A 20611-nucleotide genomic window follows, 5' to 3' on the forward strand; every position below is an offset into this window, starting at 1 on the left:
TAATCATAGCGTAAATTGGATCAAAGTATCTTTTATGTAAGAAGAAAAAAGAAGACCTTAAACATAATTCTTACTACTATTGTCAGGATTTTTGAATAATATAAAAAAGTGGGTAAGGAACAAATGCACTGTGACACTTGAATATGTTTTTACACTTCATGAAAATGAGTTCTTTGAAAGCAATGCCATATTTGGATCTTTTTCAGTATTTTATATCACCTCATTTCTAATTTTTTTTAGTATGGGTTATGTTTTCTGTAAAAGATGAAGCACTCACACTACCATCTGAAAATGTGTTGGATTATGCGTTATCTGTGAAATTTAAACCAGACCCAGAGACAACAGTAGTGTGGCAGATTTGCCCACAGATCTTCACTGCATGGGTTGGCCAGCCATGAATAATATCCATGACTGAATTGCATGATTCTTAGAGCTCCCTTATATGATTTTCTGTTTCTTAATGTGACTCATAATGGTTTCTCCACAGCTACATTAATTTTTAATCACTACCTCCTACACAATTGATGGAATTCCCCAGCACTGCTAATGCCCTTTCTTGTAATATTCATTCACTTAAAATATGAATGCAGATGCCACATCTTATTTTTCAAAGAAAACCTGTTTAAAGCCAAAGCAAAATAATAGTTGCAGAGATGTTAGGTCACAGCAGGTTACTGTGTGTTTGATCAGCTTTACACCAGAAAACTCTTAAAGACTCAGCTTTAAAAAAAATGGCTCCTTTCATTCACAGCCACATTACACTAAGCAGTTGAACTAGTATAAAATCAGAGGCTTGCATAATTATTTTATATGGCTTACTTCTAGTAATATTAATTTAAAATATAAAATTAGAATTTGCAATAATCTCTAGAAAATGTGTATTTGTTAAGAATAAATAATACAGAGAAATCTTCTTCCTCATTTCCTAAAACTAACATGAAGAACAAAGAAGGGGCAGGTTATAGACTGTGGGTGATTGATACTCAGAAAGCTCTAAAAGAGCAATAGGCCTAAAGCCTGGCTTCTCACTAATATTCTCAGTTCAAAACAGTTCATTTCTCAGAATCTGTTATTATGATGATATTATTGGCATGTACCTTTGAGCTGACAGTTTGGACCTATGTATCCAGGACAGCATCTCCATTCTAATGAGGTGACAATCTTATGCTGCATTCTATAGACAGCATTGGATGTCTTCTGAGATCTAGAGAAGAAAGCAATTGATACAAAATTATTTGCTTCATATTGAATAGAATTAGGACTTACAAATATAAAGTACTTAGAATAATTCTGAAAATTCAGTAACCATTTAGTCTTGGTACTAATATAAAACCATAAATCTATCATCATTATTATATTCAAAATAGCTAAAAGGATTTTTTTGAATATGCAATGGAAGCATGAGTGGTTTCACTACTGGCATTTTAAATTAGGATCTGTCATTACATTTCTAAAGATATGATAGTTTTTTCATGTATAATGTTTTCTAGCTAGATCAAGGTTAGAACTTACTTTAATTCTAGTTTTAAAGCACAATATTAGAACATTTTATCTATTTCCATTCCTATTACTTCCAAAATGATTATAGTTAGAAAGAGCTTTATTTGCAGAAGATAAATCAAGTACTGTAAAATAAGTTACATTCATGTAAATTGAAATTAGAATAACTGCTGATATTTCAAACTTTATGCTTTAGTTTTCCAAGATTCAAAATTATACTAATCTACCTTTTTTCTCATATAACATTTGAGAGAGAAAGGGTGATAGGGAGAGAGAGAGAGAGAGAGAGAGAGAGAGAGAGAGAGAGAGAGAGAGAGAGAGAGAGAGAGAGGAGAGAGAGAGAGAGAGAGAGAGAGAGAGAGGGAGGGAGGGAGGGAGGGAGAGAGAGAGGGGGGGGGGGAGAGAGAGGGGGGCACTTTGAATGTGAGAAAATATTATTTACCAAATGAGATCACAGAATAAAAATGAATAAATTATAGCATTTGAATAAAACAATGGATATGATTCATGAACGAAACTCAATTATAGGCTTTGTATGCATGTGAATCTAAGCTATAAGTATAATATTCTTAACCACAATACTCCACTCTACAGGTGGTATTTACCAAATAGCTGTATGATACAGGTAGACATGATCCAACTTAATCACCACATTACTTCTATAATAAAAATAGTATTAGTGTGGTCTATTGAGGAACACAAATAATAGATAAAATAAGTTGTTCAAATGTCCATATCTAAAATTTCTGGGACTAGACTTTTAAGCTGGCTTATAGGTGTGAGGGATATGCTCCTGAAATTTGTCACAGTCAACTCTTGTGACCTGTTCAAAAGTTGTATGGGGGGGAGGGGCTGGAGAGATGGCTCAGTGGTTAAGAGCACTGACTGCTCTTCCGAAGGTTCTGAGTTCAAATCCCAGCAACCACATGATGGCTTACAACCATCCTTAATGACATCTGACTCCCTCTCCTGGTGTGTCTGAAGATAGCTACAGTGTAGTTACATATAAAATAAATAATAAATAAATCTTTTTTTTTTAAAGGGCTGGCGAGATGGCTCAGTGGGTAAGAGCACCAACTGCTCTTCTGAAGGTCCTGAGTTCAAATCCCAGAAACCACATGGTGGCTTACAACCATCCATAATGAAATCTGACACCCTCTTCTGGAGTGTGGAGTGTCTGAAGATAGCTACAGTGCACTTACATATAATAAATAAATAAATCTTTAAAAAAAAGAGTTGTGTGGGAAGGAACTGCATTGCTAAGTTTTCAGTTTCTGCTGTAGCATGACAGATATGTCAACGTGTTGGAGGTTGTTCCTCAATAGCAGAATAAGTTTCAAGATTCTTTACAGCCCTAAATCTATGCTAAGTCACCCACTCACATACACTTCAGTAAGTCATACCCAATAGATAGTTCTGTTGGTGGAGACATCATCTGTAGCTGAATTGCTAAAGTGAAGTAAGAAAGGAAGGTAGAATTTATTCAGTTTGTGGGGTTGACTCTAGAACTTAGAACTTGGCTGAGTCATGCTTGAGGGACAGTACTCCTGCTCTAGCAAACTGAATGTCTGCTGCATGTAATGTTGATATAACAAAGGAAAAACAGACAACTATTATAAAAATGCTGAAATCATGAATGAATGGAAAAACTCACTGCAATGGACACAGAAGACCAGAAAGGAACAAGGATAAAGTAGCTGGGCTTATAAAAGAGTAATGAACAGGAGAGGAACTCACCTTGAACCCAGAAGAAAAATACTATAAGGGTTACTGTGGTAATATTTTCATTACCAAAGTTTTAACAATATGTTCTTTGTGCCTTCCTTGGCAAGAAAATTGTCACAAAGGGAAAACAACTAAAAGCCACAGTTTAGCTCTCACTAATCCCTAAGATGCACTCAGTTCTTTGGACCGTGAATCCCAGTCCCCCAGAGACTCAGAAACACCTGGATTTTATGTATCCTTACTGTGTATTGTTCCAGATTGCTGATGCGTCAGACTCATTCCCTGAGTTATTTGTATGATAATTTGTGTATCATCAGTCTCAGAGCTTGAGTAGCAGTGCTAGTTTTTACTGCAGGCTCTTTATGAACATCTTTAGTCAGACTACAGTCACTATATGGATTCAGAGAATTGATTAAGAGCTCAGCCTCGCATTTTATGAAAATTGTATATGTATATATAATGTATATATAAAATAATATATAGTATATTCATATAGGTAATGAACAACATGCTCACTAAGATAGGGCTGCTTTCTCATGCACAATCACAGGTATTGCCTTCTATATTTTAAATACAAGCCAAGTCCTATATGGACTTTTTATTACCTTGAACAAAAATTATTACTAAATATTTTAAATTATCTATGTATTTCATGAGAATATAAGCTCAGGGTTGTTGTCTGTGTTACACAAATGTTCTAAGAGTGACTATGGAATGGAAGGTTCAGTAACAGAAGGGTAACATGCCCTAAATATGAAGCTACTAGGCTTCAAGCTAAGTATATGAATGCATTAACTCACATGATTCTCAAAGCAAATATATACAACATAAATCTTATTATTAGTAGTAACCACATCTTAATTTACTAAAGGTCATGTATCTAATCTGTGCAGTGTCCGGGATTGTTATTTGTATGTATTTCCAGTTTACATGCACAGTGTATATTTTTAGAAAACAAAGTATACCTTCTGGAACAGAGTCCACTGCTGTACCAGCCACAAGAACCTCTCCCACTTGGTAAATGAGAGCCAGTGTCCAGTATCACTGTCGGGGATAACTTGGTATGTACATGAGCACACCAATTCCTGAGGGAGCAATCATTATTGATAGAAAAAAACTCATTGTTAGTACTATTTTTGTCAAAATCATTTTCTTAGACTTTTACTACTTTGATATATCAGTAAGATGCTTTGAAAAATGTTTATTGACCAATATTTGATATCCACACAGAAGAGAAAATGCATATTCATTGCTGTACCCAAAGAGACTTTAAGAAATACATGATGAAAATAATCAGAACTAAATTAGAGTCTGTATTTTAATATTTTAAGACAAAAAATCCACGACTGCTCTTATATATAATTTAAGTGTTTATACTAAGAACCAAATCTCAGATCTAGGTCAATTACTTTGGGTAATGTGTAATAACATAATAAGCCAACAAATTGAATCATGTATAGAAAAAAATGATGGAAATATAAACAAAGAAGATAAAAGTAGATTATATGCCAATGACATGGTTGTAAATAAGAAACAATATTCTAGATTAAAAAAATTAAGAATCCAGCAATATAATTAAGTTCATCATTTTCATAATATATGGCAAAATAATTTAATATTCCATTAAGTAGAAAACACTTACACTTCTATGTACCATCAGCAAATTTAAAATGGTCCTATTTGAATCAGCAAACAATAAGAAAAATGTTCTTCAAAATAAGACAACAGAAGCAGTCTAAGATTTCATACAAAGGAAAATCAATTGGTCATATGAATCCATGTCAAAGCCCAATGCAAACATGTCACAATTCTCCATAACAACAGACACTTAAAATTAAAACATAAGCTTTCTATGAAGTGTTAAGCCAGATTATTCTATAAGGTAACTGCATAGGTTTGTCTCTGACACAGCAGAGTCTCAGAGGATATAATGTATTTATAAAATATGTATTTTATAGTATGTGTGTATCTATAAAAACCATGTTTCTGGATATTGTAGTGGACTATACAGCCATGTGCTTCTTTGCATGTGACATGAGACTAATATATAGCCTAGTATTTTGCTGGGAGACGTTTTCAAATTGCAGCTCAGGAAGGTGTCTCTACAAAGAGAGAACACCTTCAGAATGAATTAAAAATCAGATTCTTGTTAAGAAATAGTTAGATACACATGGACAATTCATATGATCAGGAACATGTCAGAAATGTCAAAATGACAGTCAACAGAAGGTTCTCCAGAGTCCAACAACAGAGCCTGGATGAAAGAATGACACTAGTGAGTGTTGAACACAAAGTCAAATGAGGAAAACCAGATTAACACTTAAAAAAATACATGCAGCAAAACTCCAGGAAGCTGAAAAAGTTAAATGAATCAGAGATGCCATGGATGGAACTAGAAGCAGTAATTAAAATTGATAAATATTTAATTAAAAAGCAATGCAGCCTGTGTAGTCAACCCCCAAAAGAATGTGTACCAGCATTCTGGACACTAACAAAGTAAGTCCAATGAACTATGTGACCCTTAAGAACATCCGACGCAGAGCAGCAGACTTAAAGACCAAATATGCAAATATGAACACTTTAAATGATTACATAACCCAAGTTCTTGAAGAGGGTGAGAGGGAGAAAGATGAGGGTACAATAACCATTTAATGAAAAGAAAGATAGTCTCGAAGTTTAATTTTTTTCAAAGAATGTCTCAAATGCTCAGTGAATTCCTAGAGGGTAAATCCACCATCAAGTCTGACTTAAGTACATCTCATCAAATTCCAGACATGAATGTCTAGAAAGAAAAATAATAACACCAGTTCAATTATTCTTCATTCCAGCAGTTGTCCATGTAAAGCTCCCATAAAAAGTAGAAAAATATAAATATAGAAGCTACATGTAAAGTTCCTTTTGATACACAGATTTTAAAAAGGACCATGAGAAGCAAACAACAAAAAATGTGTGAAGGATTTAGTTAAAATTAAGAAGAACACCGAAAAGGAATTTTAAAAAGAATTAACTAAACTTATGAAAATCTCATGATGATACTAAAACTTAAGTGACCAATTTGAAAGAAAAACAATACAATTGAGTGTTAAATGACAGTGATAAACCAATCCCATCAAAATAGTGCCACTTCTATGTGCTTGGGAGTTTCAAAATGTAACATCCCTTCTCTTTGATGTGAAACCAAAGCATCACTTAAGTAGAGCTTTTAAAATTCTAAACAGGGAGACAGCCACATGCCTAAAACAGTGAAGGCTGAGAAATAACCAGTTAGCAGTAGACATGTCCGATCCAATGGAAATACAGAGAGCTTCACAGAAAGAGTGCTCCTTACCTGAGTTATAGTCAGGTTTTTGCTACTGTAGAAATAAACTCATTAAATTTCATTGCATATAAGAGTAAAAATATAATTTTAAACCAAATTATTCAAAAATAGAGGCTTAAAATATAAAATTAAGTATGTTTAAATGATGACCAAGAGTTCATTAGACAAACTAGAATCCTTTTGGACCTTCCCTGACTGATGACTGACTACAGTTTTGGAGAGTGTTAGCTCTAAGGTTTTTATCCAGAATCCTTCATGCTGGCACAGTATTTGATTTCTCTCTAAGGGCAGTGACTCTGCTGCTAGCCAGCAGCAGGTACTGAGAAAGGCTAGTGTTGGTTCTTTATACTTTACAAGTGAGTAGGTAAAAGATTTCCTCAAGGAAAAGCAGACATTGTTGGTCATGAGCAAAATTTTAGCTTGCTGAATCCAAGAAAATGGAGTGAGACAGGGGATTCTATTTCAGCTAAAAAGCTAACCCCATTGTGTGTAGTAAAAAACAGCCAGAATAGTCTACTATGCTTTCTACATTACACTTAGAAAACGCAGTTATTTAAGGAGGCAGTAAAAAGATTAACTTTAGAAAAATTTCCACTAATTGATGAAATCATGTCCCAACCACATCTGTTCATCTTGTGAGCCAGAGTGGAGAGCAATGAGGGTACCACTGACTATGACCACACAGAATCACGGTGACACCATTGCATACATTAGCAAGATTTTGCTGAAAGGACCCAGATAGAGCTATCTCTTGTGAGACTATGCTGAGGCCTAGCAAACACATAAGTGGATGCTCACAGTCAGCTATTGGATGGATCACAGGGCCTCCAATGGAGGAGCTAGAGAAAGTATCCAAGGAGCTAAAGGGATCTGCAACCCTATAGGTGGAACAACAATATGAACTAACCAGTACCCCCCTGGAGCTCATGTCTCTAGCTGCATATGAATCAGAATATGGCCTAGTTGGCCATCAGTGGAAAGAGAGGCCCATTAGTCATGCAAACTTTATATGCCTCAGTACAGGGGAACGACAGGGCCAAGAAGTGGGAGTGGGTGGGTGGGGTAGTGGGTGGGGGAGCGTGTGGGGGACTTTTGGGATAGCATTGGAAATGTAAATGAAATAAATACAAAAAAAGAAAAAAGAAATAAGGACAACAGTCTCAGAAGTACCAAGTTCAGATATGCAAGTCTTTGGCATTTAGATTAATGCCATGTGGATTATGCACTTTTTAGACCTTAGGCTTCCTTGTTCAGTCATTTGGTTGAATTGAAAGTGTGGGAGGGAAGCTCCTAGGCTTGGAGATGACTTTCTGTTGTCATATAAACCAGAGAATCCCTACCCTAAATCACACCAATGCTCTCCCTAAAACTGGGACTTGGAATTGAGGGACTTCATCGATTGAATAACCTTTCTTTTCCGGCATTCCATTATTGAGAGGCATTTGGAAATTCATGTGTCTTCTAGCTAGGGCTGGGAAGTTATGTTGAAGAAATCTAAAGACACAAACATGACAAGACCAGTTGACAGGGCAACATGAATGGGAGAATCTCATGGGGATGAAGAATTACATGCAATTAATAACTTCTGAGAAGGGAGGAATAGTCTTCCCTAGGGAGGATTTTAATTTGTTTTTTAAATGTCAAGTGGTCAGCTCTAAAAACTTATACATATAAGAAACACTAAATGGACTTACAGTGTGTGTTTATGAATATAAATACACACAAATATATATATATATATATATATTTATATAACAATAATAAAGAAAAAGAGCCCAATAATTTGAGAGCAAATTGAAGGATATTGTATGGGAGATGTTGGAGTGAGGAAATGGAAAGGGAATAATATAATAGTTACATTTTAATTAAAAATAAAATGAATTGTGTTTATAAGACCTAAACACAATAGAAAGTATCACAATAGATGAGATGAAGATGATGGAGCATCATGGGGAGGAGACAGCATGAAGAAAATGCTATGTTTAGATGTCAGGGAAGAGTAAGTGAACAAATGAGATAAATCAAGAATTCTAGAAAACTTTCAAGAGACTGAGATTGGGGATCCACAAGAAAAGAACAAAACCATATCAGGAAATTTCTGAAATATAGAGCAAGACATTTTTCATTGTTAGGTAAGTCATCTTGACTGAAAACCAAGAAAGAAAATTCAAAGTAAAAGTGAAAAAATAAACCAAATGGATGTTAGTGGCACCCAAAGCTATAGGCCTTACATTTCCTCAGAGCCCACAAAACTCGTTCTAAACTATATCAAGTTTTATTCCATAAAAGAAGCCTTAACAAACACAGAAGAATTTTTTTTTTAAAGCTTGATTCTGAAGCCCATTGTGTAGTAGTGTATCTGTTCAATATAGCTGTTATCTGCACAGAAAGCTTAATAGTGTGATGTGTGTCACAGGATTATGAGACTAACATATTTGGGACACACTAGTGAGAACTGTAAGGAAATGGCTGTGGTTATGCATATATGTACACTGCATATTATATGTAAATAATCACGAATTCCTTATAATTACCTGATAAATCCTTCTTATCTATAATTGATTTTGTGTTCCAAATCAATAATTACCAGAAAACAAATACAGAAAGCTGTCACTACCACTTATGCTTGATTCAAATGACAGAGGGCAGCTCTCAGGACAGCATTATTATTCAAAGTGTCTTTATACTCATGAGAAATTAGGAAAACAAGTATTCTTAACATCTTACACAGTATTTTACAAGGATTTTATTTGATAAGACTGAGGGAAAGAAGTCCCTTATCAAAGCTAAATAAACTTTATAGAGTGAAATGTCATGTTGTTTACTATTCAGTAATGATAAGATTTAAAGAAATTTGCATAATATGAACAAAAGAAATGGTAAAAATGAAAAGCAGTTAAGACAAGGGACACACTACACACACACACACACACACACACACAATTTGTGGTCAATCTGTGACGTGACCTTTGAAAAGAATTTAGCAAACTTTATTTTTCTTTTCTTCTGGTTTTCTTTAGACTGTGAGCTCAGCAGAGTGGCGCAGATGTCTTTTAGTCCAGCAGGGGTCAGGCTTTCCCAGGCATCAGACATACAGGTTAGATGTGTGATATCTGTTTTCTGCTTAAAGGACTAGTCCTACCAGCTGACTCTTTCAGCCTGTCTTCCTAAATAATATAGTTTTAACTCATAGCTTTATAATTAGAAAAGCAAAAGGTGTGGGGATATGGAAGTTTCCTATTGAATTATCCATTTTGAATAAGCACTTGTCTAATTCTAGAACTTTAAATGTGTATTTTTATACTAACCATGACAAGAAATAGAAAAGCAATGAAAGTCCATAACTAATGGGAGATATTAAAATTCAGAAAACACTCTAGTATTTTTTTTCACTGACAGTAACATAATGGGAACATCTGTGTATGTACAAGATGAAAACTTTCTTTAGTGTAATGATGTTTCTGGAATTTTGAAAAGTAGAATAATCAATCTCCTTTGGATGTTTGAATTCATCCGACTTAACTGTAAAGTTTCAAATGCTGTGTGGAATTAGATCATCAGAGGAAAAATAGAGACCTGTCTGGTCGAGTTTTTCCCACCATCCTGCATAGGCCAGTCCATTCAGACTAGAGCAAGGAGTTCATGTAAACTCTATCACATCACTAAAATGCTAGATATCTCAGTTCTGATTTTACTCTTTTTCTATAGTACGCACGGATTAGCTTTTCTTCTGCTATGTGTAGACCACTCCCTTTTGAGGTCATCCAGGTGAAGGCTGTAGTGCAGGCATCTGCCATGATTAGACCATTAAATACTGGGATTTCTCTAATTCCATTGGGTGTGCTGCTGCACGCTTGCCATCCCAACACATGGCATGTGAAAGCCAGGAGTTCGAGGCCAACCATGGCAACACAAGTTGAAGGCCAGCCTGAGCTACATAAACCCCCCATCTCTTTTCTCAATTCTTAATTCTAGACCCCTCTTTCAGTACCACACATACCCATGACATGAAATATTCCTCTGTACGGTTTTAATTGAACATCGATCTCTCAGACTTCGAAATAATCCATTTTTCCTCAGCTCTCTTGATTTCTGTCTCTGTTCTGTTCCTCTCTCTGTTCCAAGCACTGAATAGAATTACCAGTCAGACAGGCTAAGTCCATGCTTTCATGAAAGTCTGCACAGCTGTCTGCAGACATAGGTGAGTGTTCTAAATGAAAATATGGGTGAGGTAAGAAGGGGATAATGAGCCAGAGGGCTGAAGTCAGGTGATGAGAGAGGGTCTCTTTGATGAGATCATGTCAGAATTAAAGAGGAAATGGAGTCCAATTCTAAACGCTCCCACGGGAACATTTCAGAAATAGAAAATTCCTCTGAGGTCCTAAGGGTGGATGAGAACCTGTTCAGTCTGAGACTGGAGGAATATTGTGACCTTGGAGGGAGACGGTGAGACTCTAAACCCCTCCAGAGATTGAGAAACACTTCTCTGAGAATTCAGAAGGTGTTTTCAAATGTACGCACTGACCAGCCAGTCACTATTGCCAATACCTTAGTAGGGCTGGTTTCATTTCTTTCTCATTTTAAGTTTACCGAAGTGTGAGATGATAAACACATTCTAAGAAATTACAGCACAATCCCTCTTTCATCTCAGTACTTAAAACGATCATTTTAGGCATTATAAAGGGAGGCATTTTGTGCAATGAAGAACATTCATGTTTAAACAAACTGTCAACATGTATGTGGAACATGAGTGGGACACTGATGTGTAGAGACTCGTGACTTAGAAGGGCAGGGTGAGGACAGGATGAAAGCAGAGTGACCCAGAACATAATAGAAATAGAGCAGCCGGGAGTAGTGGCACACGCCTTTAATCCCAGTACTCCGGAAGCAGAGGCAGGCGGATTTTCTGAGTTGGAGGCCAGTCTGGTCTACAGAGTGAGTTCCAGGACAGCCAGGGCTATACAGAGAAACCCTGTCTTGAAAAAATCAACCAAGCAAACAAACAACCCCCACCCCCACCCCCCACCGCCCAAAAAAAAAGAAAAGAAAAGAAGTAGAGCAAAAAAGAGACTTACTGATAGATCCGAAAATGTTTGTGTGGAGAGGAAAATGTAGAGGACCTACTGAGGCCTCTAGTTACAGAACCAGCTGCATTCAATAAGAGGGCTGCAACTGGGATTCTCAGATGTGGTGGGTGGGAGTGGAGGCGAAGTTCAATGGCTGGCTGTACACCCCATTCCATCTCCTATCACCAGTCAAGGCTTCCTGACACCATTCAGAGTGGTGAACTCATTTACCTCAATTTCCTTGTTTTGGTTTCACATATGTGAACACATGTTCCATTGGACAAGGGGTGGTCACAATGGACTAGACCTCCTCCTCACACCTGTCACCATGTGCCCTGGGTGTAGCATGGAGGAACTTTTGGTCACTAAGTTTTAGCATGATCACTATGTTGAGGACATGTTAGTGTCCAGCAAATGTGTGTCCTACATAGAAATGCCCCAGTTATAATTTCATCTTTTTGTGCCTATTTTAATGTGCTTGGTCACTTACAAACACCCCTTCTGCCAGACAGGAAACCACAGATCTGATGTAGCCGACAGCCCCCAGAGTGCTTAAAGGGAACCAAGTAAGATGCAAATAATCCACACGAACCTTGGAGAAAAGAACCTATCATAGATGCAAGTATTCCTTTCCACTAAGAATTACAAACACAACAGAGTGATAAAGGTATGGTGTGGTCAGTGTTCATTCTCGCTGAGAAATACTTTTGGGAATAGCTCTACTCACACATGAACCTTAATATTTCATGTTCTCTTTTCCACTTTCCTACATATGCCATATCACCCAGGGCAGAGCACGGTGTGGTTATTTATCATGCATGCCAGGTAACAGAGATTTAAATAACACTCAGAGTGGGTCCATACATGCAAAGAGGTCATGAGTTCTTTGTGAGAATCTTTCTCTGAGCTGGGTAGTCGTGGTGCATGCCTTTAATCCTAACACTCAGAGGCAGAGGTAGATGGATCTTTGTGAGTTTGAGGCTAGCCTGGTCTGCATAGGGACCAGAGACCCTGTTTCAAACATACACAGACACACACACACACAGACACACACACACACACACACTCACACTAAATAAATTCTCTGTTGTACCGTTTAAGTGCAGTGATAGACTGAGAACCACAGTGGTCATTAGAGGGGCTACCTAATAGCCTGGGAAGGCTTCCATTGGGTGTAAAAGGAATAGATATCGGGAAAAGAGCTATCTGCACAAAGAGAAAGGAAAGGAAGCTACAGCATACTGTGAACCAAAGAACTAAAAGGTGAACAGGCTGAAAACAGTAGATGAGCATGGGGACACTGCAACGTTGTGTGAGTAAGTGGGTAAGGAATCTGAAATGCATTCTGGAGGCAGCCCGTGGAGATTCACTAGCTTTCTACTCCTAGTTTAGGTGATGGCTTCTCTCCTGCTGACCGAGTGCCCTTGTGGAGCTAGATGCCAAGCCTCTGAAGCCAGCTCATCTCTTTGCCCTGAGATACAATAACTAAATTAATTTAACTCAAGTATTTAACCTCTCCAGAAAGACACCATGACAGAATGTTCTCTTTGTTACAGAGTTATTGTTATATGTGATGGTTAACTGGGTGAAACAGACACACACACATACACACACACACACACACACACACACACACACACACACACACAGATTTCCTATAAGTGTTTGCTGTTATCATTGTTAATCAAATGGAAACACAAAAAAAGTTCTTTAAACTAAAGTCTTCTTTGGTTCTTTGTGTATGGAGAGAGAGTCCTGGCTTTTTTCTTACACTACTTAATTACTTACTTACTTACTTACTTACTTACTTACTTACTTACTTACTTACTTGGATGACCACGTGAGTATGGCAACTTAGACTGAGCAGAGAAGATTACTAAAAGAGAAATGCAGGTTCTCCAGGACAGCAAACAAGAGGATCTCTAAAGCAATTTTTACTTTACTATAGAAACAATCTGATTATTCATTATTCTCATTGGGGAAGCCATAGGGTAAATTGCTGTTCAACTGTTTGTATTTCACATGTCGTTTTCTTGAAACAAATATCGAATTTTGGGAAATTCAATAGGTATATCGATACTTGCTTTTTATAGTAAATACAAATACACACAGGTGGGTCATTCAAATTCTTTGTGTGTCCTGGCAGAGTGCCAGGCCTGTGTTGAACACTCATAAATAATGTTCAAATCAATAAGTCTTCCCAACTGTTGAGAGCAAGGGTTTTAGACAAAATAACAAGTGTTAGTTCAAAGTCTAATGCCACTTAAATGTCAAGTCTAATATTTATCTATAAAATGATTAAACAGTAATTTTAATTATGATGAAATGATACACACTTCTTATTTAGTCATTCTTTAGTTGAATTGTCTTGTTATTTGCTTTATTGGATTCCTATCCTATAAAACCCTCTAATTGCAGACATATAAAAAGCTCATGATCATCTGCTATAAACGTTCAGGAGTTCTTTTGCAATTAAAGAAAATTGAATTACAGACACCAATAAACCATTGTAAGTCGAAATGATGCATGAAAGCAATTAATAAAAGATTTTCAATAGATACCATTTGTCATTTTTATTTAATTGGGAACTTCTTACTAAGTAGGATGCTTTTATTTAGCTGATATATAGAACATCTACTCATCCAAGGTAAACACGACTGCTAGGTAGCATTTGTTTCACAGTTAAACTGGGTTATACCAGATCCTAAATGAATTTTAGCTAAAATCATACTTACTGTATTAAAGTCTTATGTCATTGAAATTCTATCAATAACAGAGTTGACCTAAAGAAACTCAGACACTCAAATGTGATGGCTTTAACTTCCTTTCTACCTGCTCCTTGTGCTAGGTGTGAATTACTAGTTTTAAGTTTTAAATTTTATTGTATTATTAGTATAATGTCTAACTCAGTTTAGGCACTTGAAGCTATTTCTCTCTGGTTCAATTATGTTCAGGTTGGCTTATACCCTCTAACTACACAGATGAGTAAATCATATGAGAATAAAGCATTCCTTTGCTTAGGTGTGCATTTTTTTTTTTCGTGTTTTGTTTTTAGGTCCATTGGAGACTTTTCTTACAATGTTCATTTAAACTTAGCTTTATTTTGCTACAACAATGCAAACTGCTGTCATCTTTAAATCAAGCTGAAAAGCAGGCTTTGTAATTCATCATGCTCCTGACAAGTGTGACTCTCTGGGATGGCTGGAATATGATTTCCTCATCACCTGTTCTATGAGCCACGGACATCTGAGTTCTCTTAAGTGAGATTTTCATGATAACTTTTCATATTGGCATGTGGGTGTGGTTCTCAGTGCCTTGGTGGTGCCCCTTTGCTCCTCATCCTGAACAACAAATGAAAAAGTGAAGAGACTTCAACTCTGTCCCTTTCCCATCTCTTCCCTAAGGCTCTGCCTGAGATTTTGAAACCTGATGTAACTATGAACCTTCAAACAACTCTATGAGCACGAGAGACTTGGAGCATTCACTCATAGACAGAATAGTCAGAGATAGAACAAGAACAGAATGTTTCTTACTTCCCTCTAGTTGTTTCAAAACTGGGTTTTTGATAGCTGGGTCTTTGATTTCTGCTGTTGTCACTTCTCCTGAGGTGTGTTTCCCTCGCAGACCTGTTTCCCATGTCTCCAGCCGACTTAGGGGAGACTGCTTGTTGATCAGACTTTCGGGAAAAACTCTGAAGGAATTTCAGCGTGGCGTTAGCAAGCATGACTGTTCCTGCTCCGGTGCTGGGCTTGATGCTGGGTTTGTCCTGAAGAGAGAGAGGCAGGGATACCACTGCTGTCCCTGTCTTCTCTAGGGGTATGGGTGTTTGGCTTCTCCCCTCGGGAGGGGTGCTTGTCTCAGAGGGCTGTGATGTTGACTGTAGGAGAACATCGTCTTCAGAAGATCTCTCAGCAGCTGCAGGACCCTGAGTGGAGGGGTTCTGAGTGGCCGAGAGCACTTGGAGGCTCAGTATTTCACTTACAGAAGCTGAAGCGGAGTTCGGGGTCAGTGAGGAGTCTTCATCATTAGGCGCAGTCCATGAATGCTGAGTGTTGGTAAGACTGAAGACCCTGCCCCATAAAATAGAAAGCAGGACAAAAAACTTTAGTCCCAGCATGGCAGTAAATTTAGGCACAAAAATTCATGTGGAATCGAGAGACGAAGTTCTTCCAGCCTGTCTGATAGCCAATTCCGTACTCAAAGTTTCAAAATTGGGTTTTGACAATTTGATGTGCGCAAAGGAAACAGGTTTCTGTGTTTGCAGTGCACTCAGGAAGTTCATTTTCCTGTTTCTGTGGTTGCTCTGCGATCTGTGACCCTCCTAGGATGGATCAATGGATGTGGTGAGGGACCTCTGAGAAGCTGAGGGGAAAGGAGGAAACATGAACAATTATCAGCAGGAAACGCCAGGAGGGACCAGAAAGCAATTTTCCTTTTCCCAGGTATGCTCATGTGTCTCCACCTTTAGAAGGAAACTTCCCATTGGCAGTGAACAGTGGAATTTCATTACACTCGATGAAAGAGTTTAGTGTTTTGTTCTACTGCATCAGGAAATCAAGAAAAGATTTTGTCACAATTTAAGGCCACATTGTTCAATGCACGCACGCGCACGCGCGCGTGCACACACACACACACACACACACACTGTTAGGACTGTTGTGTTCATTCCTGAACCACTGGCAGAACATATTTTATCAATATGTCTTGGTTGGATTATTACTTAAAATTAATCTCAATAATAATTAAAAACAAGAATTCTAAAAATTGAAACTATAAAGCCATACAAAAGTCCACTTAAAGTTTTGATCTTAAAAAGTTTTTTTTCAGTGACAAGAGTAGTGATATTTAGTAATAATATATAGTTATAGATAATAATATACTTATTATCAGTAGTTTGTCTGTACTTTTTTAGCTCTGATATGTGAATGACAGTGTATAACCAGGACTTTGCCATTGAGAAATCAGAGAAGAAACAAGGAAGTCATTTAAATGGGATCATAGTTAATGCTACACTATAGCTATAAACAAAGAGCAGGTGAGTTGTAGGTAATAGAAAACGTTTTCTAAGGTTGTTTTCTAGGGAGAAACACTTTATAAAATAGGAGTTCATTTTCCCAGTAAGTCTCTGCAAGAACTTAGCTGTTAGGGAGCTGGGAGGGAACCCTAAGAGATACTAGACAAACTGATATTGCCACAGACTTCATCACTCATTCATTCATCTAATCAGTTATGATGCTACACCTCCAAGAAGGGACTTTCTCTTAGGTACATTATGTGTTGTATGTTATAATGTTGATCAATATACATATATGATATATATATATACATACATACACACATATATATGAATGATATAGTATATATACGAATGATTATATATATACATATATGTATATATATGTATGAGTGGGAAATCAGAAATAATCTGCCTACTTGTTATAAATTATTACTGATATATGTTATTATTCATAGTTATAGGCACTGGATCCCTGCATTTGAAATAAAGCATAATTTTCTCTGATTTACCAAATATCTGTCTGAGTACATTTTCCAGCTTCCACTTTTGACATTGATTTATACGATGCCATTGTTGACAACCTTGAAAGTGTAAGATGGGGTGTGATTTAAATCAAGATGCAGGAACTAGGAGCTCTGGCTCTGACATGAACTTCAAAGAGAGTGATCCAGAAACTTTTTCCAGTGGGGACCCTAGAAGCAAAGGAACCCCAAACTGTTGGCCGAATGCACTTGGTTTTCAGTCCTGATAAGCAGACTTGATAGGAGTCTTGCTCAGGACAGGAGGAAACGCACTGAGTTTATAGAAGGCAGTAACTCAAAAAACTTCTAGGAAAGCATTTCTAGGTAAAGCACAATTTAATGTCACCATACAAGGCTCTGCAGAAACAGATGAAAACAAATGTTTGAAACAGAGCAGCGGCGTGCTGTTTCTTTCCATTTTCTGTACTCATTTGCTTCTGTGGTTTAAGAAGACCACCTGATCCTAGGTGCAGTAAACGAGTGTTGGTGGCAAAGTGCTCCTTCCCTGGATTTATATGTGATACCAACTAGCTAACAAACAGTAATCAGATTGGATGTTAATGAGCAATGCATTTAGCTTCTTGTGAGATATTGACCCATATGAAATTTGTGCTTGTCTTCAATCAGGTTTACAAGTGACCTTGTGATCAATAGGCTAAAGGTCTAGCATGTCATTATTGATCTGCTAAGCCATGCTGTTTTGTACCTCCCCTGAGCATGCCTTGCTAGTAAATGGATCAGTCTTTATTCATTAAACACTACAGAAACCATCAAAAGCCCAACCTCAAGTTCTGCTTTCTGAGACTTAGAGTAGGCATTAAAAATTTTTTTTTAATATTTTTATTACATATTTTCCTCAATTACGTTTCCAATGCTATCCCAAAAGTCCCCCATAGCGCCCCCCACTTCCCTACCCACCCATTCCCATTCTTTTGGCCCTGGCATTCCCCTATATTGGGGCATATAAAGTTTGCAAGTCCAATGGGCCTCTCTTTCCATTGATGGCTGACTAGGCCATCTTTCGATACATATGCAGCTAGAGACAAGAGCTCCGGGGTTCTAGTTAGTACATCATGTTGTTCCAACAATAGGGTTGCAGATCCCTTTAGCTCCTTGGGTACTTTCTCTAGCTTCTCCATTGGGAGCCCTGTGATACATCCAATAGCTGACTGTGAACATCCACTCCTGTGTTTGCTAGGCCCCAGCATCGTCTCACAAGAGACAGCTATATTTGGGTCCTTTCAGCAAAATCTTGCTAGTGTATGCAATGGTGTCAGCGTTTAGAAGTTGATTATGGGATGGATCCCTGGATACGGCAGTCTCTAAATGGTCCATCCTTTCATCACCGCTACGAACTTTGTCTCTGTAACTCCTTCCCTGGGTGTTTTGTTCCCAACTCTAAGAAGGTGCACAGTGTCCACACTTTGGTCTTCATTCTTCTTGAGTTTCATGCGTTTAGCAAATTGTACCTTAAATCTTGGGTATCCTAAGTTTTGGGCTAATATCCACTTATCAGTGAATACATATTGTGTGAGTTCTTTTGTGATTGTGTTACTTCACTCAAGATGATGCCCTCCAGGTCCATCCATTTGGCTAGGAATTTCATAAATTCATTCTTTTTAATAGCTGAGTAGTACTCCATTGTGTAAATGTACCATAATTTCTGTATCCATTCAGCATTAAAAAATTAAGGAAAATAAAACTCCCATGCTGAAGAAAACTCAGTATATTATTTCTTGGAGATACCATAAAGAAAGGGATCTTAATGAGGGTGGGATAGAAAGGGAGGTTAAGAGAGAGAGGGAGAAAAGGAGGGAGGGAAGGAGGGTGGGAGTAAGTGAGGAAGGAGAGAGGAGAAGGAAGGAGGGATAGGGAGAAAGAGAGAGAAAGGGAGGGTGAGAAAAGAGATAAGGAAGGGAAGGAGAGGGAGACGGGAAAAGAGGGGAAAGGAGGCAGAGAAAGAGAGACAGACAGAGAGAGAGGGGAGAGAGAGAGAGGGAGGGAAGGAGGGAGGGAAGGAAGGAGGGAGGGAAGGAAGGAGGGAGGGAGGGAGAGCGAGAAAGAGAGAGAGAGAGAGAGGCAGACAGACAGACAGACAGACAGACTGTGTCTTCTTAGGGCTGCCAGCATGAGTATAGTTTGGAGTCATTTACCTGAGTGAGGGTGTACCAATTGTTAACCACATTGGTCAGTCATGAGTCTTTGTATTACCCATTAGCACTACAAACAGAAGCTTGTATGACCAACCTATTTCTGTAATCATAAATATTTAGAAGACCACACTGACACTGTTCTAGCTCGTTTTATGTGAAGTGGATACAAGCTAGAATCATCTGAGAGGAGGGAACCTCAATTGAGACATTGCTTCCAGAATATCTGTAGGCAAGCCTATAGGGTATGCTCTTAATTAGTGATCTATGTGCGAGGGTCCAGACCATTATGGCTGGGGACACCTCTGGGTTTGTGATTCTGAGCAAGCCATGAGGGGCAAGCCAGTAAGCAGCACATCTGAATGGGCTCTATATTATGAGCTCTGGCCTTCAGGTTTCTGCTCAGTTTGAGTTCTTGCCTTAGCTTCTCTAAATGATCTACTACTTAGAATATGTAAGTCAAATAAATTCTTTCCTGTCCAAAATGTCCAGTTTTGGTCATGGTAGGTTTTTGAGTTTTGTTGCTGGTTTTTGTTTGTTTAATATTTTCTTTTTTCCGCCTTTTATTGAAAATAAAGTTCTCTTTTGTCTTGCATAATATATCCTGATTACAGTTTCTCCTATCTCTATTCTTCCCAGTATTTCCCACCTTCTCTCTCATTGAAGTCCACTCTCAGTCTCTCATTAGAAAAAAAAAACAGGCTTCTAAGGGACAATAACAAAATATAACAAAAGAAAATGTAATATGAAAAAAACAAAAACCCACCACATCAGAGTTGAACAAGGCAAATGAACAGAAGAAAGGGAGCCCAAGAGAAGTCACAAGCATCAGAATCTCTCCTTCACCCACTCAGTAATCTCATAAAAGCACTAAGCTGGAGTCTATCATAGACGCAGAGGAACTTGTGCAGCTATGCAAGGCTTGTGCATGCTGCATCAGCCTCTGTGAGTTCATACAAGCTTTGATCATGTTGATTTAAAGGGCCTTGTTTTCTTGGTATCCTCTGTTCTCTCTGACTCTTACACTCCTTCTGCCTCTTCTACCTGGAGTTCCTTGAAACCTGAAGGGAGAAAATTAGTAGAGACATCTTGTTTAGGACTGAGTGTTCTAAGGTCTCTCTGTGTATAAATCAGCCATTTAGGCTGGTGTATTTGTTCCCATCTACTGCAGGAGGAAGCATCTCTGATGATGGCTGAGCAAAGGCATGGATCTGTAAGTATAGCAGAATGTCTTTAGGAATCAGTATGTTTCTATTTTGTTTTGTTTAAGAGCAGTAGTATTTAGTTTACCTGAAGTCCATCGGTCATCTAGT

The 20611-nt window shown here is 37.8% G+C and overlaps 1 protein-coding gene across 2 annotated transcripts in view; it reads right to left on the reverse strand.

The window, feature by feature from the left end:
• Positions 1-15775, reverse strand: part of Mmrn1 (multimerin 1) — a 50555-nt gene extending 34780 nt beyond the window's left edge. For both annotated transcript variants that reach the window (XM_021165625.2, XM_021165624.2), the window contains exons 1-3: positions 15144-15775; positions 4191-4310; positions 1098-1204 (exon numbers count right to left, since the gene is read on the reverse strand). In XM_021165625.2, the coding sequence (XP_021021284.1) occupies positions 1098-1204; positions 4191-4310; positions 15144-15727 (811 nt within the window). In that variant the 5' untranslated portion in view covers positions 15728-15775. The remainder of the gene's footprint in view (positions 1-1097; positions 1205-4190; positions 4311-15143) is intronic.
• Positions 15776-20611: the final 4836 nt, after the last annotated feature.

The sequence above is a fragment of the Mus caroli genome, unplaced genomic scaffold (genome assembly GCF_978045245.1).
Source record: "Mus caroli unplaced genomic scaffold, Mus_caroli_1 scaffold_7, whole genome shotgun sequence".
Classification (NCBI taxonomy): Eukaryota; Metazoa; Chordata; class Mammalia; order Rodentia; family Muridae; genus Mus; species Mus caroli.